A 22,851-nucleotide genomic window follows, 5' to 3' on the forward strand; every position below is an offset into this window, starting at 1 on the left:
CATGCAGGTTGTGGTGTGTGTATACTGTCTAGTATGTTGGGAACAGAGAAGGGGATTTACAGAACTTATCTGGAGCGAGCTGACATTTTTATCAATTTGCTTTAAAATTAATGGTCATTACATAAGTTCTCTGAATGAAAACATAGTGTAAGAATGTTATCGTTGCAAAGGACAGGACAGGAGACCAAACTCAAATGCAGATGCTGTATTTATTAAAGGGTGAGATGAAAGAATGGTCGCGGTACAAGCAAGGGTCAGCTGATGTGCAGACGTTGCCCAGTGGAATTCACAATACTCAGAAACCAGGAAGATGTGAGCAGGAGGTCAGGGAGCCGAGGGAACAGGAGCAGGACTAAAGGGAAAAAACAAGACTAAGAGACCGCAGGCGTTGCGAGAGCGGTGTCCGAAATCGGTTCCACGGTTTGTCCTCTAGCGAGCTTCTCCTCTTATTGCCTGCTGATGATCGCTGACAGGTGCAGGGGAGGGGCCTGCCAGTTAAGAACACATCATTTACATGATCTGTTGGTATTGATGTAAAACTGTTGACTGATGTGGAACGTTTGCTGTATATTTTAAATGGAAACGGAGGCTGATCCACGAGCCCGAGAGGACGCTAAAAAGCGTTCATCAATAGCAATTTTGTGGGCTCACTGTGTTCTTCCCAGTCATAGAGTGCATATAATCACAATTAGTGAGTGTATATGTAGACAGCACTTGTGTGCATGTGGGATTTATAGCCTAAATGATGTTCTCTAAAACAGAACCAAGTGAACAGTGGTACAGAATCAAATCATGGTGAAGTAACAGGAAAAACTTAGCAAAAGTATTTATTGAATAAATGCAAAAATAAAACTTTGGTTTTGGTTACAGGTTATAAGCATTCGCAGAGTTTTACCACTGATGGACAGCATAATGTTCAAACCATAATATACTGAGAAGCTCAAACACACATGAATTCAAGCACTGTACTATCAGTTTCCCAAAATTACCCATCCTCAAATCCTACTGCGTTCTCACTTTGACCATGGGTCTGGATAAGGACTGCAGCTTCTACAGACTATAGCTGTGCCTCTACAGACACTGCATGGAAGGGAATACATTGAGCAGAGCAAAATCAAAATGAACAATGCCAGAGCAGTGATACATTTAAACATCAACATACAGTCTTTTTGAAGATTAAATGCATACAGTGTTGAAGTGAACACTCGTGGGATTAAAGTCACATAGCACTTTACAGCTCTGAGTACTTCAGTGGTGTGGGGTTGACGCTGATCTCCTCTGGTTATCTCTGTCCAGTCTGGTACAAAATGACCGAGCACATCACCAGTCCCAAAAGCTGAAACATAGAAAAAAGGAAGGAAAATAAGTTAAAAATAAGCATTCCATCACTGAACAATTGCACAAACACTTTGGTTTATCACAGTTATTGCAACATAATCCTGAAAATTTCTAATAACGAATTAAAAACTTTTTACATGAAGCTATGCGGCTCACTTTTTAGTTGTTCTTATAATATACGGAATAAATAGTCCAGATGACTGCAGTTCGCTACACCATAAATCCTCATTTTAGGCATATTCCTTATGACATCCCTTCATTTCCGTCCTTTCTGAAAGACTTTAATTTTATTCCCCTATCATCAGCGTACATTCTCTTGGAATAGGGTTCTGCTTAAAGCCTATATCTTGCTCACAGTCACACACAGCCTTTCCTCTAATTCCTGGATGTTGTCACTGAATGCTGGATCACACTGGTCAACTCTGGTCTTGCATTTCAAAGCATGTCTTCATACACTAAGCCTCAACGAATTTTTGTCGGCATTGTATTATTACAGGGAAAATTTTTCCATTCATCATCAATGTTAATCCTGGCACGCTGACAAACAAGTTAAAAAAAGGATTATAAAAACCTTTAAATACATACCATCATGGCAGCAAATCCAAAAGAAATTCCTAGAACAAAACTGGCTCCTAACAGCATCAATTTCTTAAGTACTGGAAAGCAAGACTGCAAGGAATAAGCACTGTATTACTTCCTCTTGTGAAAACTCATGGTAAATAATATCACATTACTACACATTTAACGAACTGAACGATCAGAGTAAATCTGATATCTTACTCAACATTTTGCCTTCTAAGCTCAGAGCTCAGGGTGTTGAATGCTCTTCGGAATGTTGCATGGGACACACAGAACGTAACAGCCATCCCTTTCACACTGTACAGCATTGCCCCATAACAATTCTGTATGCGACACGTCAGCTTTCGGATGCGTTTCCCTCAACACCGAAGTCGCACTCGTCACTGACCATGCCGCTCAAGAGTCTCAATGCGACTTCACTGAGGGCCGTGGTCCTCTAAGACACTCTGATGTCATTACATCATGATTACAGAAAATGACCAGTGTCTTTACCTGCTTGTACACCATTTTAGTTGAGTTGAAACCTTGACCCATAAAGCTGCTCTAAAATAAAAAGAAAATAATGCAATATTGTAAACACTTGTATACATGGGATTAGATGTTAAAAAGCAGGTGCTCTACATGTAAGAATGAAATTTCTAACTGAAAACTGTTCGAATGAAGACCCCTATACATTGATAAGAACATATTTAAAGAATGGATCTGCACACTTGGGCAGACAAGAGCAGGAGTAACAAACCACTGAATTTTTTAACAAAAACTTGCCAACAGTGATTGTCCTGCAGCTTCACACTTATCAGTCTGCTGATAGTAATATGGGCAGAGGCAGGAGTGCGGGATGTTTCTTCCCCAATCTTTGTAGCCGTTAAAAAGCCCACAGCAATTGAACTGTTGGAAGAGAAATAAACAGACTCAACCTCAAATCGGTCCAGTAAAACTACCCGGCTGTGTAGCCGGATAAATAACCGTAGGTACCTACAATACATGAATATACAGCCGATAAGTCGATTTGTAGAAAAGCGTCACATAAATGGATAAATGTAAGTGGAGGGGAAAGTTACGGTAATCATCCGCGTGTGTGGATGAAGAGACGACGGCACACGCAGGAAACACTGTACCTTAACCTGCAGCTGATCCACAAGCTGTTTAACATGTAATGAAGCTTCATTCAGTGGCAGAAAGTGACGGAATTCCTCCTCCTTTGCCTTGTTAGTCTTTAAAAGAATAACACAGCAGTCAGTCACTTTTCATTCAGATCCATTCAAGCTCCAGAAATGAGGAGATGTAACAACACAAAGTCCTCGCAATACGTGAAGGTGAAGACGGGGCAGAGACACACTATATTTGGATTTTTTTAAACTGACAAAGCATGTGGCCCACACACGCACACACATACAGTACCTTTGGCAGAGCGATGACAAGAGACACGGTGACCCACAGAAGGCCGACGTAGCCCAAAGACATCATGACTAAAAACTACACAAAGGACAACAGTGTCAGCAACTACTGTAATGAGCGTGTAAAGAGCAACACTTGTTATGTCCACTTTCTTCATGCTAGACTACAAAAAATGTAGTCATATAATTCATGCAGTTTTCCTTCATAACAACTTGAATATTTTGATTAACAAAGACAACAGGCGGTCCCCGAATTGAGAACAAGTTCCGTTCCAAAGTCTGTCTTTAAGTCGGATTTGTATGTAAGTTGGAACAGTTGGGTATGGTTCGTATCTAACGTCAGTCAAATGTTTGTCTTAGTATATCCTGTAGTATATTGTGTACCTTTCGATGCATGAAAAACATTAAAGAAAAACTTCCGGATACACTAAAACATCTTTAATATAACAATACAGTAATAATAATAATACAATTTAATGATAACAATAATCCATCCGTGAATTGTCCACAACCGTTTGTCCCGACGAGCTGGAGCCTTACCCGGCAACACAGGGCAGAAGGCCGAAGGGGGAGGGGACACACCCAGGCACCCCAAGCAGGGCTCAAACCCCCGACCCGCCACACAGCGAGCACCAGCTGAACCCACTGCACCTCCCTGATAACAGTAATAATAATAATAATAATAATAATAACAATAATAGATGTAACTAAAGTATTTATAACAGAGAGAGTCTTATACTCACACCTGCAGCGCAACCATAAGCACCTGGTCACAATCAAAGCAGCCGGGTATAAACAGCACCAATCCACTGCTCCCTGGTTGCAGAATCTCTTTGAGACGACCATTCCTCCTGCGTTCATGACACTTCCACGGTGCCTTACCTGTCCTTCTCCATGTGTCTAGTCAGCTTGGGATTGAAGGAATGGCTCTAAGATGATTTAAGTCCTACCTATGTGACAGATCCTACCAAGTGATCTGGCAGGGCTCCCGTTCTTCTGCTTTACCTCTCTCAACTGGTGTCTCTCAGGGTTCAGCACTGGGTCCTCTTTTCCTCTCAATCTACACCTCCTCCCTTTGCCACGTCATTGCCTCCCATGGATTCAAATACCACTGCTATGCTGATGATACCCAGCTCTTCCTCTCCTTTCCACCTGGAGCATCAAACATTTCCACGCGCATCGCTGTCTGTCTGTCAGACATCTCTGCATGGATGTCTGACCACCATCTCCAACTCAACCTCTCCAAAACAGAGATTCTACACCTCCCAGCTGGCCCATCTTCCTGTCATGATCTATCGATCAAAGTGAATAACTCACTCATTTTGCGTAGGATTCATCCTTACCTCACAACAGACTCTGCGGAGCTACTTGTCCAGGCCATGGTGACATTCCATCTGGACTACTGCAACTCTCTCCTGTCTGGCCTTCCTGCTACTGCCATCAAACCTCTACAGCTGATACAGAACACTACTGCCCGAGTTGTTTGACTTGTCGAAGCTTTCCCACATATCTCTTCTACTTGTTCCTCTGTAGTGGTTTCCTATAGCTGCCTGGATCAAATTTAAGACACTAGTTCTGGCCTACAAGTGCATCAACAGAACTGCTCCTGGTTATTTACAAGACTTGATCATCGACTACATCCCAACCAGACTGCTATGGTCTTCCACTTTTGCCTGCTTGGTGGTCCCACGCACAAAAGGTAAAGCACGGAGGTTCTCGGTTCTGGCTCCGTTGTGGTGGAACGACCTCCCTCTCTCACTCAGAACTGCTGAATCATTGTCCACATTTAAAAGGGGCCCTAAAACTCACCTCTTCCAGACTCACTTCGCCCATCATCTCTTAAGTTCATGTAAGGTATAAATGTTCATGCACTGTAACTTTAAGATCATGCCTGGACCAGTCCTTTCTGCAGCTACTCCTGTAATGTCACATAAATCTTTGCATGTGTCTCTAAAAAGAATTTTCTTTTTACTAGGAAGGTGATGATGAACATTGGTGCATATGGTGAAAGAAACTAACTGTACTTAAGAATCACACGCCCGCAACTATGTCTCTCTTTCTCCTAATGTGATGCACAAATTTCATATTCTATGAGATCTACGTCTCTTTGGGGAAAAGCACCTGCTAAATGAATAAATGTATCTCCCTCCTTATTCCCTCGACCATCTCCTTGTCCCTGTTTGTGTCTCCTACGACATCAAACCTCGCTTCACTTTGTGGACCACGTCTTCGGATTCTCCTCTCGAACCACCTTTGCACCTCGGATTTAACCGCGCTTTTCCCAGACTACAAGTATTGCTTTGCTCCTTGTATTTTTGCAATAAACGATCCCGCAATAGGGTCTACACCCTGGTCTCCAGTCCGCTCTATGGGACAAAGAGACATAGAAAGAGATAATAATAATAAATGTTACTACAGTATTTGTAATAGAAAGGAGAGAGAGAATGTGTGTAAGTATAAAAAACCTTAAATAAACTTTAATATTCACTTTTCTAATGTTAGTTAATGTTTCACCCTTTTCTGATCGCTTTGTTATTTCCACTTTAGTTTCAATCGTGATCGTTTTCCTGTTCTTGGATGCATAACCATCACTTGCATCACATTTAAACTTTGGTGCCATGGTTAAGAGGGTAAAAACAAAAAAAATTAAAGCCAAATACAGTGACACACGAGATCCTATTAACAATAACGTGGTCCGTTTCATACTGAGCGGGCAGGCAACTGAGGTAGGCGTGTGGACCCAACTGCAGGATGGTTGTCGGTAAACAAGGGAGCAGGTGAGATTTGTGTCAGGGACAGGCGTGGGTCGGCAGATGCACAAATGTAGGTCTTGGGGAGAATCCGATGTCGTAGTCGAGGAGGCGATCCAAGTGTCGGGATCCATGGACGTCGGGAGCAAAGGACTTAGGAGAACGATTGACTTGGAAGGACGGGTAGAGTGCCGTGGGTTCACTCGAGAGCGCTGGAGAGACGGGTTTCTCAAATGAGATTCCACAACCAGCGTGTGCAGCTGTGGCTTCTTCATACCCCACTAATCTGATTTTGGGCAGGTGCAGACATTTGGGGCGAGGTCATGGGCGTGACAGTCTGACTGAAAAGAAGGAAACCTTTGTCCTACCTCGGGCTCACGAGCCGACAAACCGCTGTAGACGCGCAATATTTTGACGCATGTCACAAAGTATCTCGAATTTGTTATTACAAATTGTTGTATGTACAGTAACTCAAATTTTTAATATACAAATCCCATTTTCAAAAAAGTTGGGGTATTTTCTAAAATGCAATAAAAACAAAAATCTGCAATTTGTAAATTCTCTTGAACCTTTATTTAACTGACAAAAGTACAAAGAAATGACTTTTAATGTTTTGGCTGACCAGCTTGATTGTATATTGTAAGTATAAGCAAATTTCGAATTTGATACCTTCAACACACTCCAAAAAAGTTGGGACAGAGGCATGTTTACCACTTTGTTATATCACCTTTCTTTTTAAATACACTTTTTAATCATTTGGGAACTGAGGATACTAATTGTTGCAGTTTTGCAAGTGGAATTTTTCCCCATTCTTGCTTGATACAGGACTTCAGCTGCTCAACAGTCCATGCTTGTCATTGTCTGATTCTCTTCTTTGCGATGCGCCATACATTTTCAGTAGGACAGATCTGGACTGCTGGCAGGCCAGTCAAGCACACGCACTCTGTGTCCACAAAGCCACCCTGTTGTAGCACGTCCAGAATGAGGCCTGGCATCGTCTTGCTGAAATAACCATTGACTTCCCGGGAAAAGATGTTGCCCCGATGGCGGCATATGTCTCTCTAAAATCCCAATAAGCGCCTCCACGTAAATGGTACCTTCACACATATGCAAGTCACCCGTGCCGTGGGCACTGATGGACCCCACACCATCACAAATGCTGACTTTTGCAGCTTTCACTGCTAACAGTCTGAATGGTTCTTTTCATCTTTGGCACGGAGAACTCAACATCCGTTTTTGCCGAAAACAAGCCGAAACGTGGACTCATCTGACCACAGCACATGTTTCCACATCCTCTCAGTCCATCTGAGATGAGCTCAGGCCCGGAGATCTCGGCAGCGTTTCTGCATAGAACTGATGTATGCCTTCCTCCTTGCATAATAGAGTCTCAGGTTGCATTTCTGAATGCAGCAACGGACTGTGTTAAGTGACAATGGTTTGCCGATGTACTCCCGAGCCCATGTGGCTATAACCAGCACAGTAGCATGACGGTTTCTCATGCAATGCCATCTAAAGGCTCAAAGGTCACGCACGTTCATTAGTGGTTTCTGACCTTGCCCTTTACGCACTGAGATTTCTCCGGATTCCACGAATCTTTTCACGGCTACATGAATATTATGTACTGTAGATGGTGAAAGACCTAAATTCTTTGCAATCCTGGATTGAGAAATGTTCTTTTTGAACTGACTGACAATTCTCTCATGAAGTTTGGCACAAAGTGGTGAGCCACGACCCATCCTTGTCTGCAAAGACTGTGTCTTTGGTGGATGTTCCTTTTAGACCCAGTCATGATACCCTCTGATCACCAACAACGAGACTGCCTACAGAGCGGAGGTGAGGCTCCCGGCAGAGTGGTGCCAGGACAACAACCTGTCTCTCAATGTCAGTAAAACTAAGGAGCTGGTGATTGACTTCAGGAAACAGGAGACGGCTCATGCACCCATATACATAGGAGGGGATATTGTAGAGAGGGTCAACAGCTTCAAGTTCCTAAGGGTCACCCTCACTGCCAAACTCACATGGACTGAGCACACGCATCAACCATCAAAAAGGCCCATCAAACGTCTCCACTTCCTCAGGCGTCTGAAGAAAGCCAGGACGTCCACTACAGTCCTCACCACTTTCTACGGGTGTGCTGTGGAGTCCGTCCTCACAGGGTGTATTACATCCTGGGGCGGCAGCTGCTCCATACAGGACAAGAAAGCCCTACAGAGGGTGGTCAAACAGCTCAGGAAATCATCGGCACACAGCTACCAGCAGTCGAGGACACCTACACCGCACGCTGCCTCAGAAAGACGATGCGCATCGTGAGAGATCGTAGTCACCCCGCACGGGCACTTTTCTCTTCCCTGCCATCTGCAAAACGGCTCAGGTCTATTCGAACCCGCACAGCTAGGTACAGGAACAGTTTTTACCCCACTGCTGTAAGACTATACAACACTAACCAATGTGCCACCTTTAGTAACTAGAGTTGGACTGCTCCACCCAAGCACATTGGTAAATTACTCTGTCACTTCAAGCATTCTCATTCTCTCGTTCTGAGTTCTCCGACTGTTACCATTATCGTTACTACTGTTACCATTATTTATTGTTATTGCTGTCATTGACACTGTTTGTTTGTTTGTCATTGTTTTGTTTATGCAGTCTTTCTATTGTCCTTTCCCATAATCTGTGGAGAAGCATTCAGGAAGATTTTCATGATACATCTACATGGTACTTGTATCTATGACAATAAACTTGAAACTCACCAGTTACCAATTCACCTGTTTATTGTGGAATCTTCCAAAACGGTGCTCCTTGAATATTCTATAAACTTTCACTCTTATTTTGCCTCTGTCCCAACTTTTCTGGAGTGTGTCGATGGCATCAGATTCGGAATTTGCTTATATTTACAAAATACAATCAAGCTGGTCAGCCAAATAAAGGTTCAAGAGAATTTACAAATTGCAGATTTTTGTTTTTATTGCATTTTAGAAAATATCCCAACTTTTTGGAAATGGGGTTTGTAGTAGGCTTTATGGGGGAGTGGTTTGTAATTACAGATTTTACGTTCATAACCCGGGGACTGCCTGTATTTGCTCAAAGTTTATAATCTGACACTCTCTGACACTCTAAGTATAACTGGTTTTTTGGGAAGTAGGGCACTGCAAGGGCTCCACAGGTTCTCGCTGAATCCAGTTGATGAGTTCTTCACCTACTTAATGAGCCCACTTGGACTCTTACCACAATCAAGGCCCATTTCTTCTCTTTGTACGCTCCATAAATTCCCAGACAAGATACACCCATGCTGAGTATTCCAAGGATGTACGCGAAAATGAGTCCTTCCACCCGCTTTTCAACCTGAAAACATTCAGACAAATTATTTGGATATTCAGTAAATGTGTTCATTTGAACATGTGATTCGATCAGACAAAGTCGCATTTCTGAAAATGTTCTGTTCCATGTAATTCAGGTAAAATTGCAGTGAAAACCACCTCACTCACACGCCCGCTGGCTCACTTAGATGGTGACTCTAGCTGTCTGTTCAAGTCCCACTCACCGGTGCGTAATCGCTGTTCTGCACCACGTGTCCCATAATTGCCAGCAGCAGGAGAAGGGCCCCAATGAGCTGCACAGAGGGAGAGTGACAAGGGAACATTTACAAGTTACCATCACTACCCATTGCAGAGCAGTACCTGAGAAAATTCACAGAAACACAGACTTCTTGTGCTGCATGAGATTTCTAAAATAACAATAACAAGAGTTTACACTGAAATCATTTGTTGCTTTTTCCTTTTACAAAAAAAATGGCTTTCTTTTCCAAAAAAGTTTTGATCTCTTTCTGGTTATGTTGCCAGTTTAAACTGCACAGAGGCTGTGAACAATGGACAGAGGACAGCACACAGTAGACAGTGGAGAGGGAACAGCACACAGGGGAGAGTGGAGGGGGAACAGCACACAGAGGACAGTGGACAGCACACAAGGGACAGTGGCGAGGGAACAGCACACAGAGGACAGAGGACAGCACACAAGGGACAGTGGCGAGGGAACAGCACACAGAGGACAGTGGAGAGGGAACAGCACACAGGGGAGAGTGGAGGGGGAACAGCACACAGAGGACAGTGGACGACAGACAGAGGACAGCACACAATGGACGGTGAACAGCACACAGAGGACAGAGGACAGCACACAAGGGACAGTGGCGAGGGAACAGCACACAGAGGACAGTGGAGTGAGAACAGCACACAGAGGACAGAGAACAGCACACAGGGGACAGTGAGAACGGCACACAGAGGACAATGGACAGAGGACAGTGGACAAAGCAAAGGACAGCACACAATTATAGACACCGAATAGCGGGTTCCTGTCCGCTCTTATTCCAGCCAGGGCATCACGTGAGCTCAATGCGCACACAATCAGACTGAATCATAATACTTAACATCACCAACGGCTCACTTAATTCCTTTCTTTGTGTGTTAAAACTCTTAAAACTATCCCTTCATTGGAAATATTTCGCTCTAAGTATAAAAAAGCTTTCCATTCATTAATTTATTTGTTTCGATTACGTTACAACAACGCGTACCAAAAAAAAAAAAAAGAAAAAAAAACAGCTGCTGAAGCGCAATGATCCACTACAATATAATACACTAATTCTGCCTGTAAAGTTTTTTTTTTTTTTTTTTTTAACTGCACGGTGACGGTCAGGAAAATGTGCTCAAAGAACAAACTACTCACTGCTCAGCAACAGCATTTCTTACCGCAAACAGGACGTTGAAGACAACGAAACATGTTTTCAAACACCTGTTAACTTTACCCATGACGACGCCGATGAAGATGCAGAGCACGACGACGCGACGCTCCGCGGAACGATGCTCAGTGCACCGACGACGGGTTCTTTTTATTCCGCGGAGGGCGGCTCCTCCGCGCTGGAGGTCGCAAAACTTGTCAGTGCGCCGACTCGCTGGAGCGCGCCGCGCCGTTCTGTTTATGGGAAGCGAAGCGCTGTGGTCTCGAGCCAAACTGCGGCTCTCGTGTCGGAACCTGCTGTCGGTGTCGCATTCGAAAGTGGGCTCCATTTTCATACTGTATTGTATTTTCTATATCGCGTCCGCCGGCGTCATCGTACGCGTGTCTTTTAAACTTAAAGCTGTTTTACTGCACTAGTTTGTGCTCCGGAGCAAAATAACCAGTAACACAAACGTGACTCAGTGATTCTGATAATCAATAATGGAAACTCGGCACAATTTCGTCTGGTGATCCATATGTATATACAGCTGCATGATTTTCACTGGAGTAGTTCAGGTAACTGTTCAGTTCAGGTAACTCCCTGGAAATAAGGGAGGCTGTTTATGAAGAGGGGGGGCAGTGGCGCAGTGGCGCAGTGGGTTGGACTGGGTCCTGCTCTCTGGTGGGCCTGGGGTTCGAGTCCTGCTTGGGGTGCCTTGCGATGGACTGGTGTCCTGTCCTGGGTGTGTCCCCTCCCCCTCCAGCCTTGTGCCCTGTGTTACCGGGTAGGCTCCGGTTCCCTGCGACCCCGTATGGGACAAGTGGTTCTGAAAATGTGTGTGTGTGTTTATGAAGAGCAAAGTGGTGCAGTGAAGGTTCTCCTGCCGGACACATTTCCTTATACAGCTCTACAACTGGCCCCCAGAATCCAAGGTGGGAGGCTGTGGTCAGCGGTTTTAAATTGCTCCGGCCACTAATGTGTTAAGGAGGAAAGGGTGTTCCAATCCTGGGGTGAGGAGGTTCTATGTCTGTGAGTCATTGAAAATGGAAAGGTAAAAATCTCTTTGCTTTCGATGCTGCTGTTGCTTTTGTGACTGTGATGTTACAGGTGTCAGGAAGAAACGTCTGCATTACTGTATCTGAAGTCTTATCTGCCTGATATAACACAAATTTTGAATGATAGTCTTATTAATCTGTGAGAATCTAGTAGAGTATTGTCTACTTAATGGCAGAAATTTTTGGAAATATTTTTGATTTAGTGATACAGACTTTGTTTAAAAAGGGCATGATGAAAGCTGGCCCAGGCAAACAAACTAATGGATTCACTACCTTCCACTTCCACTGAATTTCAATATAGTGGGATAAATGCAGCCAGTTACTGTTCGACACACCTCTCATCAGCTGCCAACCAGAGACGATAACATAGTTTTGGTGGCTATTGGCAGTACTGCCATCCCTGGTGCCACCAGCAGCATAATGTGACCGGGGGGTGACTGCCTTTGATTGCCACATCACAGGTATCAGGTCACTTCCTTCAGGGGTTTTCTTGACTTTGATCATACCCAGCTCAATGCTTTCTCAGCAGCAGTTTGAAGATGCTTAGAGGCAGCTCTCATGGTGCAACCACTGAGACCCAATCGGGAGAGGGAAGAAGTCATGGATCAGCCAGTGAAGCAGCGACATCCGACCTCCGCTGGCCACACAGAAACCCAGCCGCCATCCTCACATGTCATCTGGAGTTGCTCATACCTTGCCTTCTTGTGCTCAAATGCCTCTTCCATGTTCTCCCAGGGCACTGTAAGTTCAACCAGAAGCACATGTTTGATGTAGTCTGCCCAGGCAACCAGATCTGGTCATTCACCTGTGGTGGCAATGTGAACAGGAAACGTCAGGGCCTCACCCAGGTCAACAGCAACTTTCCACTCTGAAGCACCAGAACGAAGTTCCGACAGACCAGTAATACTGTGAAGTGCACTAATATTGTCACGCGGAACTGAGGAATCCGGGACGGTTGGACCCAAGTGCAGGATTGTTCGTCTGGTACTGAGGAGTTGTGCGAATTCTCGTTGTCGGGGACATGCGACAGTTCGGTTGATCGGCGGACGGAGTGGGAGCGAGGATTCAAGGACGTGGTCAGTGGACGAAGCGAAGGGTCGAAAACCAGAGAACGGAGACAGGAAACAAGGGATGGAGGAGAGCAGGACATGGCGCAATAGGACGGTTATCTCAAACGAGATTCCGCAAAGGTATTGGAACTGAGGAGGGTCTTTTAAAGAGTGAGAGGTTAGTCAGGTGCTTGGTTAGAGTTAGGTGCTGTCGATTGAGGTGCGGGCGTGGACGTGACAAATATGATATGCTTGATCAATGGCGTGGTCATAGTGGAGACAGATCTATAATGATAGTCTTTGTGGTGGCTGAGGGGGGGTTCTGGGGTTGTCATGGGTTTCATCTTCAGTTTCCTCACTGTCTAGACTTTTGCCTGAACTTATAATCTCTGTTTAAAGAAAACACTTGAAATCACACACACTTTCTGAAGCAGAGGGTGTGCGGTGGTGCAGCAGATTTGGCCTGTACCTGCTCTCTGCTGGGTCTGGGGTTTGAGTCCTGCTTGGGGTGCCTTGTGACGGACTGGTGTCCCGTCCTGGGTGCGTCCCCTCCCCTTCCAGCCTTGTGCCCTGTCTGGCTGGGTTAGGCTCCGGCTCACCACGACCCCGCTCCGGACAAGCGGTTTTAGTGAATGTGTGTGTGTGTGTGTGTGTGTGTGTGTGTGTGTGTGTGTGTCTGAAGCTGCTTGTCCCAAGCAGGGTTGTGGTGAGTCAGAGCCTAGCCTGGCAGTGCAGGGCCAGGGAAGAGGGGACACACCCAGTCTGTCACAGGGCACCCCAGGCAGGACTCAAGCCCCACACCCACCAGAGGGCAGGCACAGGCCAAATCCATTGTGCCGCTGCTCCCCCCCTGCACATGAAATCATTCTGCTATCAAGTACACTAGGTCCTCAACATATGAAAACAAGTAGGATCAGAAGACTGTTTGTAACTGGATTTATTTATAAATCCAAGAGTACCTGACAACTGGAAAATGCTTAATTATTCTGACCTCCCTTGATTTATCCACGTATTATGTTCTGTAAAAACTTCAACTCAATCTACTATTAACTAAAAATTTGTTCTCAGACTTATTCCATTTTTTTCAACTGTTCATCCTGTGTAAGGTCTCTGTGTTCCAGAAGCTATCCTGTAAACATAAACATGGAGGTAGGGAAGTCCACTGATTGGCTGCAACTTCATTGTAGGACTTTTATTAACTTGAAACAACATGTGCAAAATGTGCCAGTATTTAGCCACTTTCAGTTTGTTTTATTGTCCATTTAATCAATAAAATCATAATAACAGAGACATTCCTTGTTTTATTCACTTGGTAGGTTTTATAAGTCTCTGATATATGTAAAAGAAATAAAACACACTGTAAGACTTAATATTTCTGGTAACATTAAACTGAATTAAAATTTAAACTAAAATAAAATGACTGAAGGGGGTGCGGTGGCACAGTGGGTTGGACCAAGTCCTGCTCTCTGGTGGGTCTGAGGTTCGAGTCCCACTTGGGGTGCCTTGCGACAGACTGGCGTCCTGTCCTGGGTGTGTTCCCTTACACCCTGAGGTGCTGGGTTAGGCTCCGGTTCCCCGCGACCCCGTATGGGACAAGCGGTTCAGAGTGTGTGTGTGTGTGTGTGTGTGTGTGTGTGTAAAATGACTGAAGATGGAAATGTCATCCCCACAAATTCCTGCTTGCTAATTGCTGCCAGTTGACTGATTATTCCATTAACGTGCAGCATTCCTCATCTTGTTATTGATCAGCGACACTCACAAAAACCAAACTCGAGCTGTAAAAATTTGACGTCACTTGGACGGACATGGAAATGCAAGTGATGTAAACTCTGCAACAGACAGTTTTTTAAAAGCAGGAAAATGAGAAAAAGACAAGGTTTGTATTGTTCATAATCTGAACTCAAGAATTCATAACACAAGGACCCGGTACTGGGTTTCTGATTAATGCTGTGTGGTTCACAAGAGCACAGCCCACACCCATTGGTTATTGGCCAATATTGATCAGGAGATGAGGACCTAGGGACGGTGAGGCCGAAAACTTTGTTTCAGTGACCCTCTGAAAGCATCGTAGCTTAAGCAGCTGATCTAGATTCATATCATGTAAATTGGGCGTGTTGACATCTCTGCTATTAGTGACTGCTGTGCTCTGCTGTGCTGCCCAGCCATAGCCACTGTGGTAATGTACATGCTGTTGGTGTAAATGCTATGTGAGGCAGCGCACTAAGGCACATGATGCTGTAATAGCCTGGGGAAAAATGCATGAGCCTCATGGTAAAAGTCAGCCATTTGCAGGGGCGCACCTTACAGTACCTCTCCCTTCAGACACTAATGGAGATTTGTCGGCAGTAGGATGCTAATACAGTTCAGTCGGGGACAGGCAGTCCAGAAACAAGCAAACTTACTGACAGGGTTTCTGTTTCCTCACTGCAATGTTGGCTTTTCTCTTCCGTTCATGTGGAGTCTCTATCAGCAGATCAGCCTGATGATAAGCCATTCTTTCTTGTTGATCATTGTTTCTCTCAGCAGCCAGCGGTGCCTGTACTGTGGAGGGTCCCAGCAAGGCCTGACATGGACCCGAGATGAGTGCTGCCCTTCGCACCGAGTCGCAGTTAACAGTGCCACTAGAGGCAAGCTGGGGGTCCTCCCGGGTACAGATTTGCACGCTCGTTGATTCAGGGGCCGCGAGTTGCTTTATGGATGTCACATTTGCCCAGCACCATGACATACCCATACGCGAATGTGAATTCACCTGCTGGATTAAGGCCCTGGATGAACGGCCTCTGGGCACGGGCGTGGTGGAGAAGCAGACCGTGCAGTTGCGGGTCCGGGTTGGGGTTGCCACACCAAGGACCTCTCATTTTATCTGATCAGGTCACCAGAGACACCAGTGATTTTGGGGTTCACATGGCTGACTAAGCATGACCCCGTGTTCTCGTGGAGCAAGGGGGAGCTAGTGGTATGGGGGTTGCAGTGTGCCACCACCTGTTTAGCCTTACCCTGTCGTGCCACCTCGGTAGAGAACCCCGACATGCCTGAGACCTTTGTCGTCCCCAGAGAGTATCAGGACCTGGCGGAGGTGTTCAGTAAGAGCAAGGCGTCCGACCTGCTGCCACACAGACCCTGGGACTGTGCAATAGATATACTGCCATGCGCATCTCCTCCCCGGGGTTGGATATATTTCCTATCTCGATCCAAACAACAGGCGCTCCAAGAGTACGTAAATGAGGCCCTAGCCTCCGGGATCATTCGGCCGTCCATCTCCCCAGCGTCTGCCGGGTTCTTTTTTGTCGCACAAAAAGACAGAGGACTACGCCCCTGCATCAACTATCGTGGGCTAAATGCGGTCACAGTAAAATACCCCTATCCCTTACCACTCATCAACGCGGTGTTGTAGCAAGTCCATGGGGCCTGAATATTCACTAAGCTGGACCTGCGCAGTGCTTACAATCTGATCCAGATCCAGGAGGGGGATGAGTGGAAGATCACGTTCGATACATCCTTAGGCCATTATGAATACCTTGTGATGCCGTTCAGCCTGGCAGATGCACCATCAGTTTTCCAGGCCTCTGTAAATCATATATTGGGTGACCTGGTGAATAAGGGAGTCTTAGTATACTTGATGATATCCTGATCTACTCACGCACCAGGAATCAACATGTCAGGCTGGTACGGCAAGTTCTGAGGCGATTATTGGAGAACTGATTGTAAGTTAAGGGGAGAAATGCTTGTTCCACCAGGTGCAGGTCTCTTTCCTTGGCTTCATCCTGAGCGCTAACAGAGTAGCTATGGATCCAAGGAAGGTACAGGCAGTGTTTGACTGGCCCCAGCCCACAACGATGAAGTCCCTACAAAGGTTCCTAGGATTTGTTAATTTTTATCAGCGATTTATAAAGGGGTTCAGTTCGGTGGCAGCTCCGCTTACTGCCCTGTTGCGGGGTGAGGGGAGGAAACTGGAGTGGACCGAGGAGGCGCAGAAAGCTTTCCAGATTTTTAAGGAAAGATTCACCTCAGCCCCATTCTTGCGCCACCCCGATCCCTTGCTCCCGTTTGTGGTGGAGGTGGATGCCTCCCTGGTCAGGGTCGGCACAGTCCTGTCCCAAAGACAGGGCACCCCTCCTAAATGCCATCCTTACGCATACTTCATGCAGAAGCTGACGCCAGCCAAGCAAAATTACGATATTAGCAATCGAGATCTCTTAGCGATCAAGTTGACTCTGGAGCAGTGGCGCCACTGGCTCAAGGGAACGGCACACCCATTCCTGGTTTTAACTGATCATTATAACCTTGAGTATCTGCAGAAAGCGCGGCATCTGAACCCTCGGCAGGCACTAGGCCTTGTTCTTCACCCGCTTCAGATTTACTGTGACCTACCGGCCGGGGTTGAAGAACAGCAAGGCTGACGCCCTGTCGAGGGTACATGACAGGGAACCGGAACCGGCAGAGCCTGCCCTGATCTTGCTGGAACAATGGATAGTGGCTCCGGTCAAATGGTGCCTGTAACAAGACCTCTAGGCGGCCCAAGAAGAGGAACCCGGACCACCGGAGCAACTGGAGGGTAAGGAATACGTACCAGTCCGACTCCGAACTTCCCTCCTACAGTGGGCACACAACTCCTCAGCGGCAGGACACCCAGGCCATCGGTAGACCCTCTCCCTCCTCCAGGTCTGCTATTGGTAGCTGTCCATGAGGGAGGATGTGCAGAAATACGTCAAGGCCTGTGAGACGTGTGCCCAAGCCCAGACCCCTACACAGAAGCTCGCAGGTTTACTTGAGCCTCTCCCTGTCCCAGCTTGGCCCATCCCACATATCCATAGATTTCTTAGTGGACCTCCCGCTGTCCCAAGGTAACACCATTATAACTGTCCTCGACCGATTCTCTGTCTCCTCCTTCTGTCCCAGCCAGTAGGTCTGGCTGTCCACCAGGAACCTGAAAGTGCTCCTCCCATCCCGAAAACTCAGTCCCCGCTATATAGGCCCCTATCAGATCGTCCGCCAGGTTACCCCGGTAACTTACCGCCTGCATCTACCTCAGTCTCTCCGGGTCTATCTGACTTTCCATGTCTCCCTTCTCAAACCATACAAAGTGTCGCACCTCCAGGTCCCGCAGGCTACAGAGCCACCCCTTCCGGTATAGGTGGATGGAACGCCGGCATACCAGGTTAAAGAGCTCCTAGACTCCCGACGACGTCACGGCCGCTTACAGTATTTGGTCGACTGGGAGGGGTACGGCCTGGAGGAACACAGCTGGGTACCAGTGAAAGACATCTTGGATCCCGACCTGATTGCTGCTTTTCACAGATTCCACCCAGATCGCCTGGCGCCACAGCCCCAGGGGCATCTGCCTCACCCTCAGCGGGCGGCAGGAGCCGCCCTTAAGGGGGGGCGGGGGTACTGTCACACCTTTGGGAACAAGCAGAGTGGCAACACCTGCGGCTAATTAATGACAACCGGGATAAAAGGAGCTCTGCGACCGCAGCACAACACGGATTCTCGTGGTTTTGCAGTCTCACCAGTCTCGTCTTGTTCTTGGCATCCTGCTTTGTTCTCTTGTTCCTGGTTTTTGACGCTCACCTGTTTTCCTAGACCACTGAGTATTGCCTTGCCTGGATAGTGACGTTTACGCCCAGTAGACCTTCGCCTGTCCCTGACCTTCGAGTTTGTCTTGCCCTACGAACCTTGTCGAAAGAATAAACCAGCCCACAATTGGGTCCACTACTCACCTGTCTGTCTCCAGTCAGCCTGTCACCATTAGTTAGTATTGTTCCGTGAGCTTTCAAAAAACAGTGGCTGTTCCTTCCTATTTCTCAAGTTCCTTTGGTGGCACTGATTTTGCCCAAGATGGAGGTTTGCGTAAAGGGATGATGCAGTGGAAGCAGCAGCAATGGAGCTAGTAATGTCCAGCTTTTTCAGTGTGGGTTTGTCCCCCAACAATGGTGCTGTTGCCAGCCCTGATATTCTGACACAGTGCACAAAAGTCCAGGGTGAATCTTCACAGAGGAACTCCGCTCTGCCAGATGACTCCATAACTGAAGGGTCCAGCGCTGCTCTGATGGGTCTGATGTATCACATGGATACATGTCCCTTGACAGCCTGGTTTAGACTCTCAGTTTTTGTTCCAAAAGGGGTGGAACATGCTGGTGTCTTTCTGAACAGGCTGCCCCTGCACTTTGGCCTCTTCAAACCCCCCCTTTCTTGTTCACAGAAGAAAATATTGCAGAGTATTGTGAGTAAGATCATGTGTGAGCAAGAGAGGGATTCTGTGCTGCACTTGTTTTCCAATTTGTTTTTATGATGATGACTTCTTGCCTCATGGTAAGGACCCTCTATACAATAAAATTCTGTGCTTTCCAAATGAATGGCTTCCTTTGTGCCAGGAAGCTTCCATGCAGGCACGTCCTGGTCCATCACATTTATGAGAGAAATTTAGCAGCTGTGTCACCAGAGACCTCTGCTGGGATGAGAGAAGCATAGAGGCCCTTGCCACCATAGAACATAACACCCCATATTTAGATGAATCATACAATGATTATTTTCTTTAAAGGTCAGTCAACCATGAGTTCTACAAGAGTGGCACCTCACGGGCCCTGGCCTGTGCCTTTGCACATAGGTTTGATCCATGTTTAATCTGTGTCAATGAATCGAAATGGGCGTAGTTCTTGTCTATACATGTCTTACGTTGGTCTGCTGAATAGGTGGACGAATAGCGTCAAGGAGGAGTGGAGTGTCTTCTTGGATCAAGGCGAAAGCACACTACAGACATGCATTGCTTAACGAAGGGGGTATGTTCTGAGAAATGCATTGTCAGGCGATTTAGTTGTTGTCCGAACATCATAGAGTGTACTTATACAAACCTAGATGGTATAGCCTCGATGCAGTCAAGAAACGTGGTAAATAGGAGAACACAGCATACTGTTTTACAGTAAACTTTTTTATGAGTAGAATGAGTACACTGTAAAATAACGATAAAAAAGTACAGTATAATAAATACATAAACCAGTAACATAGAGGATTATTATCATTATCAAGTATTATGTACTGTACATTATTGCATGTGCTATACTTTTATATGACTGCCAGCACAGTAAGTTTGTTTACAGAAGCAGCACCACGAACATATGAGTAACATGTTGTGTTATGACGGCTACGAAGTCGCTAGTCCATAATTTTTCAGCTTCATTATAATCTTATGGGACCACCATCGTATATGCGGTTAGCCTTTGCCTGAAACATCGTTAAGCGGTGCATGACTGTACGTGGTAATCATTGTGCACTGCTTTGGACAAAAGCAACGTTGACTCTTGGTGACCAAATGTATAGACTGCCTCTGGAATCTTCCACTGTCCACTTGTGTTCTTGGCCTTGAAATTGATGTGTCTACTGTTATTGTAACTGAGTCCCTCTGTTAATGTTAATATTAATTGATACTATTATTAACATTTAAGAGCCGCAGTCTGACAAAGTAAATTAAAAGGCTGTTTTCATCCCAGAGAGCATATGAAATAATCTTTGAAACCTAGTGAAATACACAAAAGTATTGTGTAATGCATCATATTCGTTTCCATCACATTACTTGCAGAGAGAATGTTTACAAGAGTGAAGAGGCCATGGCTGAAAGACTCTTGACAGATTTCAAGAAGGAATATGATGGAGTCTAACCTTGGGCAAGCCTGACACCAAGTGGTAAAATTGTGTAACAGTGAATATTTTACTGTGCTTACATGCTTAGTACAAAAAAGAAAATATTAATACTTGGTCAATGGCTGAAGTTCCCCTTGAGGAGCCTAGAGGAGCAATTTGCTGTGATGCAGTCAAGGGAAGTGCTGCAGTAGACTGGAGTAATCCAACAGTAGCTGGAGTAGCCATGATAGTGAGGATGGTAGGAAATGGGATGCCCTGGTTCCAGTGGGGCAGACAGAATCCTGGCTACAGAATTTTGTTGTGGTGGTTGCAGTGGCACCTGGAAGGCTTGGTCTGGCCGGAGTTCCATCATGACAGTATGACAAGGTACAGGGAAGGAGAAGCAGAAGATGAATGAGGAGGAGGTGCCACAGCATCAGAAGATGAACATGTCATTACGATGCTGGGGAGGCAGTAGGACTAGATGGACAAGACACTTGGAACGCATGGTCTTGTAGGCAGAGCTTTGGAAAGCAGAGCCCCACTGCATAAAATTCTTGATCCAGGTGGTCTATGGTATGCTATCAAAGCCATCTGACTTGTTAAGCTAGGTAAAAGTTAATTAATTTTGACCTCAAAGCAGAGCTCCTACACACACTTTTGATTTCGGAGGAAACAGAGTATTGCTCCACCCTGTAGTTTCTCCCAGTATGTCACACAACGTGGAAAAGGTCATGAGCTTAACCTCCAGGCCCCTTTGCCCACCCTTCCCTTCCAAAAACCCCATGGTTTGATTTCGTTTCAAGGGTCATCGTAGGCCTTAGCTCCCAAGGTACCAACAAAGTCTGACTTACATTTTTGCCATGGTTACAGGAAGCCCTAAAAAGACACTTACCCCTTTCGATGTGCTCTTCCTCGCTTGGCAGTACATGAAAAGAGCGGGTGACACAATAAAGGTGTCTCTCTCAGCAAGGAAGGACATCACCATTGACTCCTCCAGCTCTTGTGCTTTGAACTCATTGCTCATGGGGAGAGGGCACTCACGTTCCAGTGTCGGTTGGACACTGGGAGTTTCCTGCGCAGACTTTCCCAGTTATCCTCTGATATAGAGTTCCATAGTTCTAGAATTCTCTGGGGGGGTTGAAGGAAAAGGTTGTTGCTCCAGCAGATAAATGCAACGAGTTCTTCACTTGTTTGTAGTTGAGAACCTCCTTGATTTTTCAGAGTTCTTGTTGAAAATAAAAATTAGGAAGGTGGTCCAAAAGGTATCGATTTGCCACGGTAGCAGCTGGCAGTGTTGTAGAGCATGAAGGACGTGCCTTTGTGTCTGAAGGAATTTCCTCTGGACTTCAGGCACCAGCTTCTCCAGTCACCAGGTTAAAGTAAGCTGCTAAATGGTGTTCAGTTTCTTTAATCTTCTGCAGGAGAAATAAGGAAAATTTTGGTGCATATGGTACGAGTCAAAAGTTTGAGTGCATTTACTGAAAAGTGGGTATTTTCATGCGGTGTTACCAGAACGAGCACTTCTCAGCTGGATATTTCTTTAATTTGCTCATTTATTATCAGTAACTGCTTGTCCAGTGCAAGGGCGCTGTGGTCCAGTCTGGCTCATTCTGCTCCATCCCGCAGGCACAGGGTGTGAGACACGGTACTCCCTACACTGACCTGAAACACTGTGATAATTTAGCTTGTGGATGTTTATGATGTAAAGAAATAAGTTCCCAAGATCACTGTCTATGTGACCCTGTGAAACACACTCTCTGTGAGAGGCACAGTTTAGCATTGGAAACAAATGTGTGACTCTAGATGATCTTAATTTGATTGCAAGATTAAGATTAATTTATTACTAGGGTAAGGATACTCCTGGGTTTGTGTGCCCAATCTCAGCAATGTGGCCAAAATAACCCCGACTGTATAACAGTGATGACATTTTTTCACTCTGCAGCACTGCAGGTAGGTAGGTGTTTGTCTGACCAGTAACATTTGGATTTGTGAACAAAAGTGAGTAAAGATTCATGAATAAGATAAATGAAACCGATCAAAGGGACATGTGGTACGAGGGACAAGAACAGAGGCTTCATATCCCAAAGGAGGAGACTTTGTTATCCACTCTGTGTGGGCCTGTCCATTTCCCAGAATGCACTGTGGTGACTACTCCCAGAAGGCAATTGGAGGGCTGGGCACTTCACATGGAAACAAAACCATTACATACCACAGGCCAGTGAGAAACTTTCAGAAGAGTTTACAGAAGTGGAACAGATATTAGGAAATATCGTTGTATGACTACATTTCCTGCCGTCCTCAGTGTGTAACAGTAATTATTTCACCAGCTGAGGGTGACGGCACTCTGAATCTGCTGCA

At 45.8% G+C, this 22,851-nt stretch overlaps 2 protein-coding genes across 4 annotated transcripts in view; one reads left to right on the forward strand and one right to left on the reverse strand.

Moving 5' to 3' along the window:
• The window catches only part of ttll1 (tubulin tyrosine ligase-like family, member 1), a 917,975-nt gene that overhangs the window by 250,225 nt on the left and 644,899 nt on the right, over positions 1-22,851 (forward strand). The window lies entirely within an intron of this gene.
• On the reverse strand, positions 226-10,960 carry LOC108942236 (tetraspanin-8-like). 3 transcript variants are annotated; one of them, XM_018765407.1, is made up of 9 exons: positions 10,857-10,960; positions 9,603-9,671; positions 9,287-9,403; positions 3,319-3,393; positions 3,036-3,131; positions 2,683-2,805; positions 2,410-2,460; positions 1,924-2,007; positions 226-1,336 (listed from the first exon to the last, which is right to left on the reverse strand). In XM_018765407.1, the coding sequence occupies exons 2-9, from the start codon at positions 9,636-9,638 to the stop codon at positions 1,283-1,285; spliced, it is 636 nt and encodes a 211-aa protein (XP_018620923.1). In that variant the 5' UTR covers positions 9,639-9,671; positions 10,857-10,960; the 3' UTR covers positions 226-1,282. The 3 variants fall into 3 exon arrangements, with proteins under 3 accessions (XP_018620923.1, XP_018620922.1, XP_018620921.1); XM_018765406.1 differs by having other exon boundaries at positions 10,844-10,960; XM_018765405.1 differs by having other exon boundaries at positions 10,801-10,960.

Source organism: Scleropages formosus, chromosome 5, assembly GCF_900964775.1.
Source record: "Scleropages formosus chromosome 5, fSclFor1.1, whole genome shotgun sequence".
NCBI lineage: Eukaryota > Metazoa > Chordata > Actinopteri > Osteoglossiformes > Osteoglossidae > Scleropages > Scleropages formosus.

What these genes read in the sequence shown, in the direction of transcription:
- LOC108942236 (XM_018765405.1), bottom strand. Translation starts at nt 10,860, where the DNA reads ATGGGTAAAGTTAACAGGTGTTTGAAAACATGTTTCGTTGTCTTCAAC. An exon ending in AGAACAGCGATTACGCACCG is followed by an intron (nt 9,404 to 9,602) that starts GTGAGTGGGACT and finishes GAATGTTTTCAG; the next exon opens with GTTGAAAAGCGGGTGGAAGG. An exon ending in TGGATCAGCTGCAGGTTAAG is followed by an intron (nt 2,806 to 3,035) that starts GTACAGTGTTTC and finishes CTCTTCCAACAG; the next exon opens with TTCAATTGCTGTGGGCTTTT.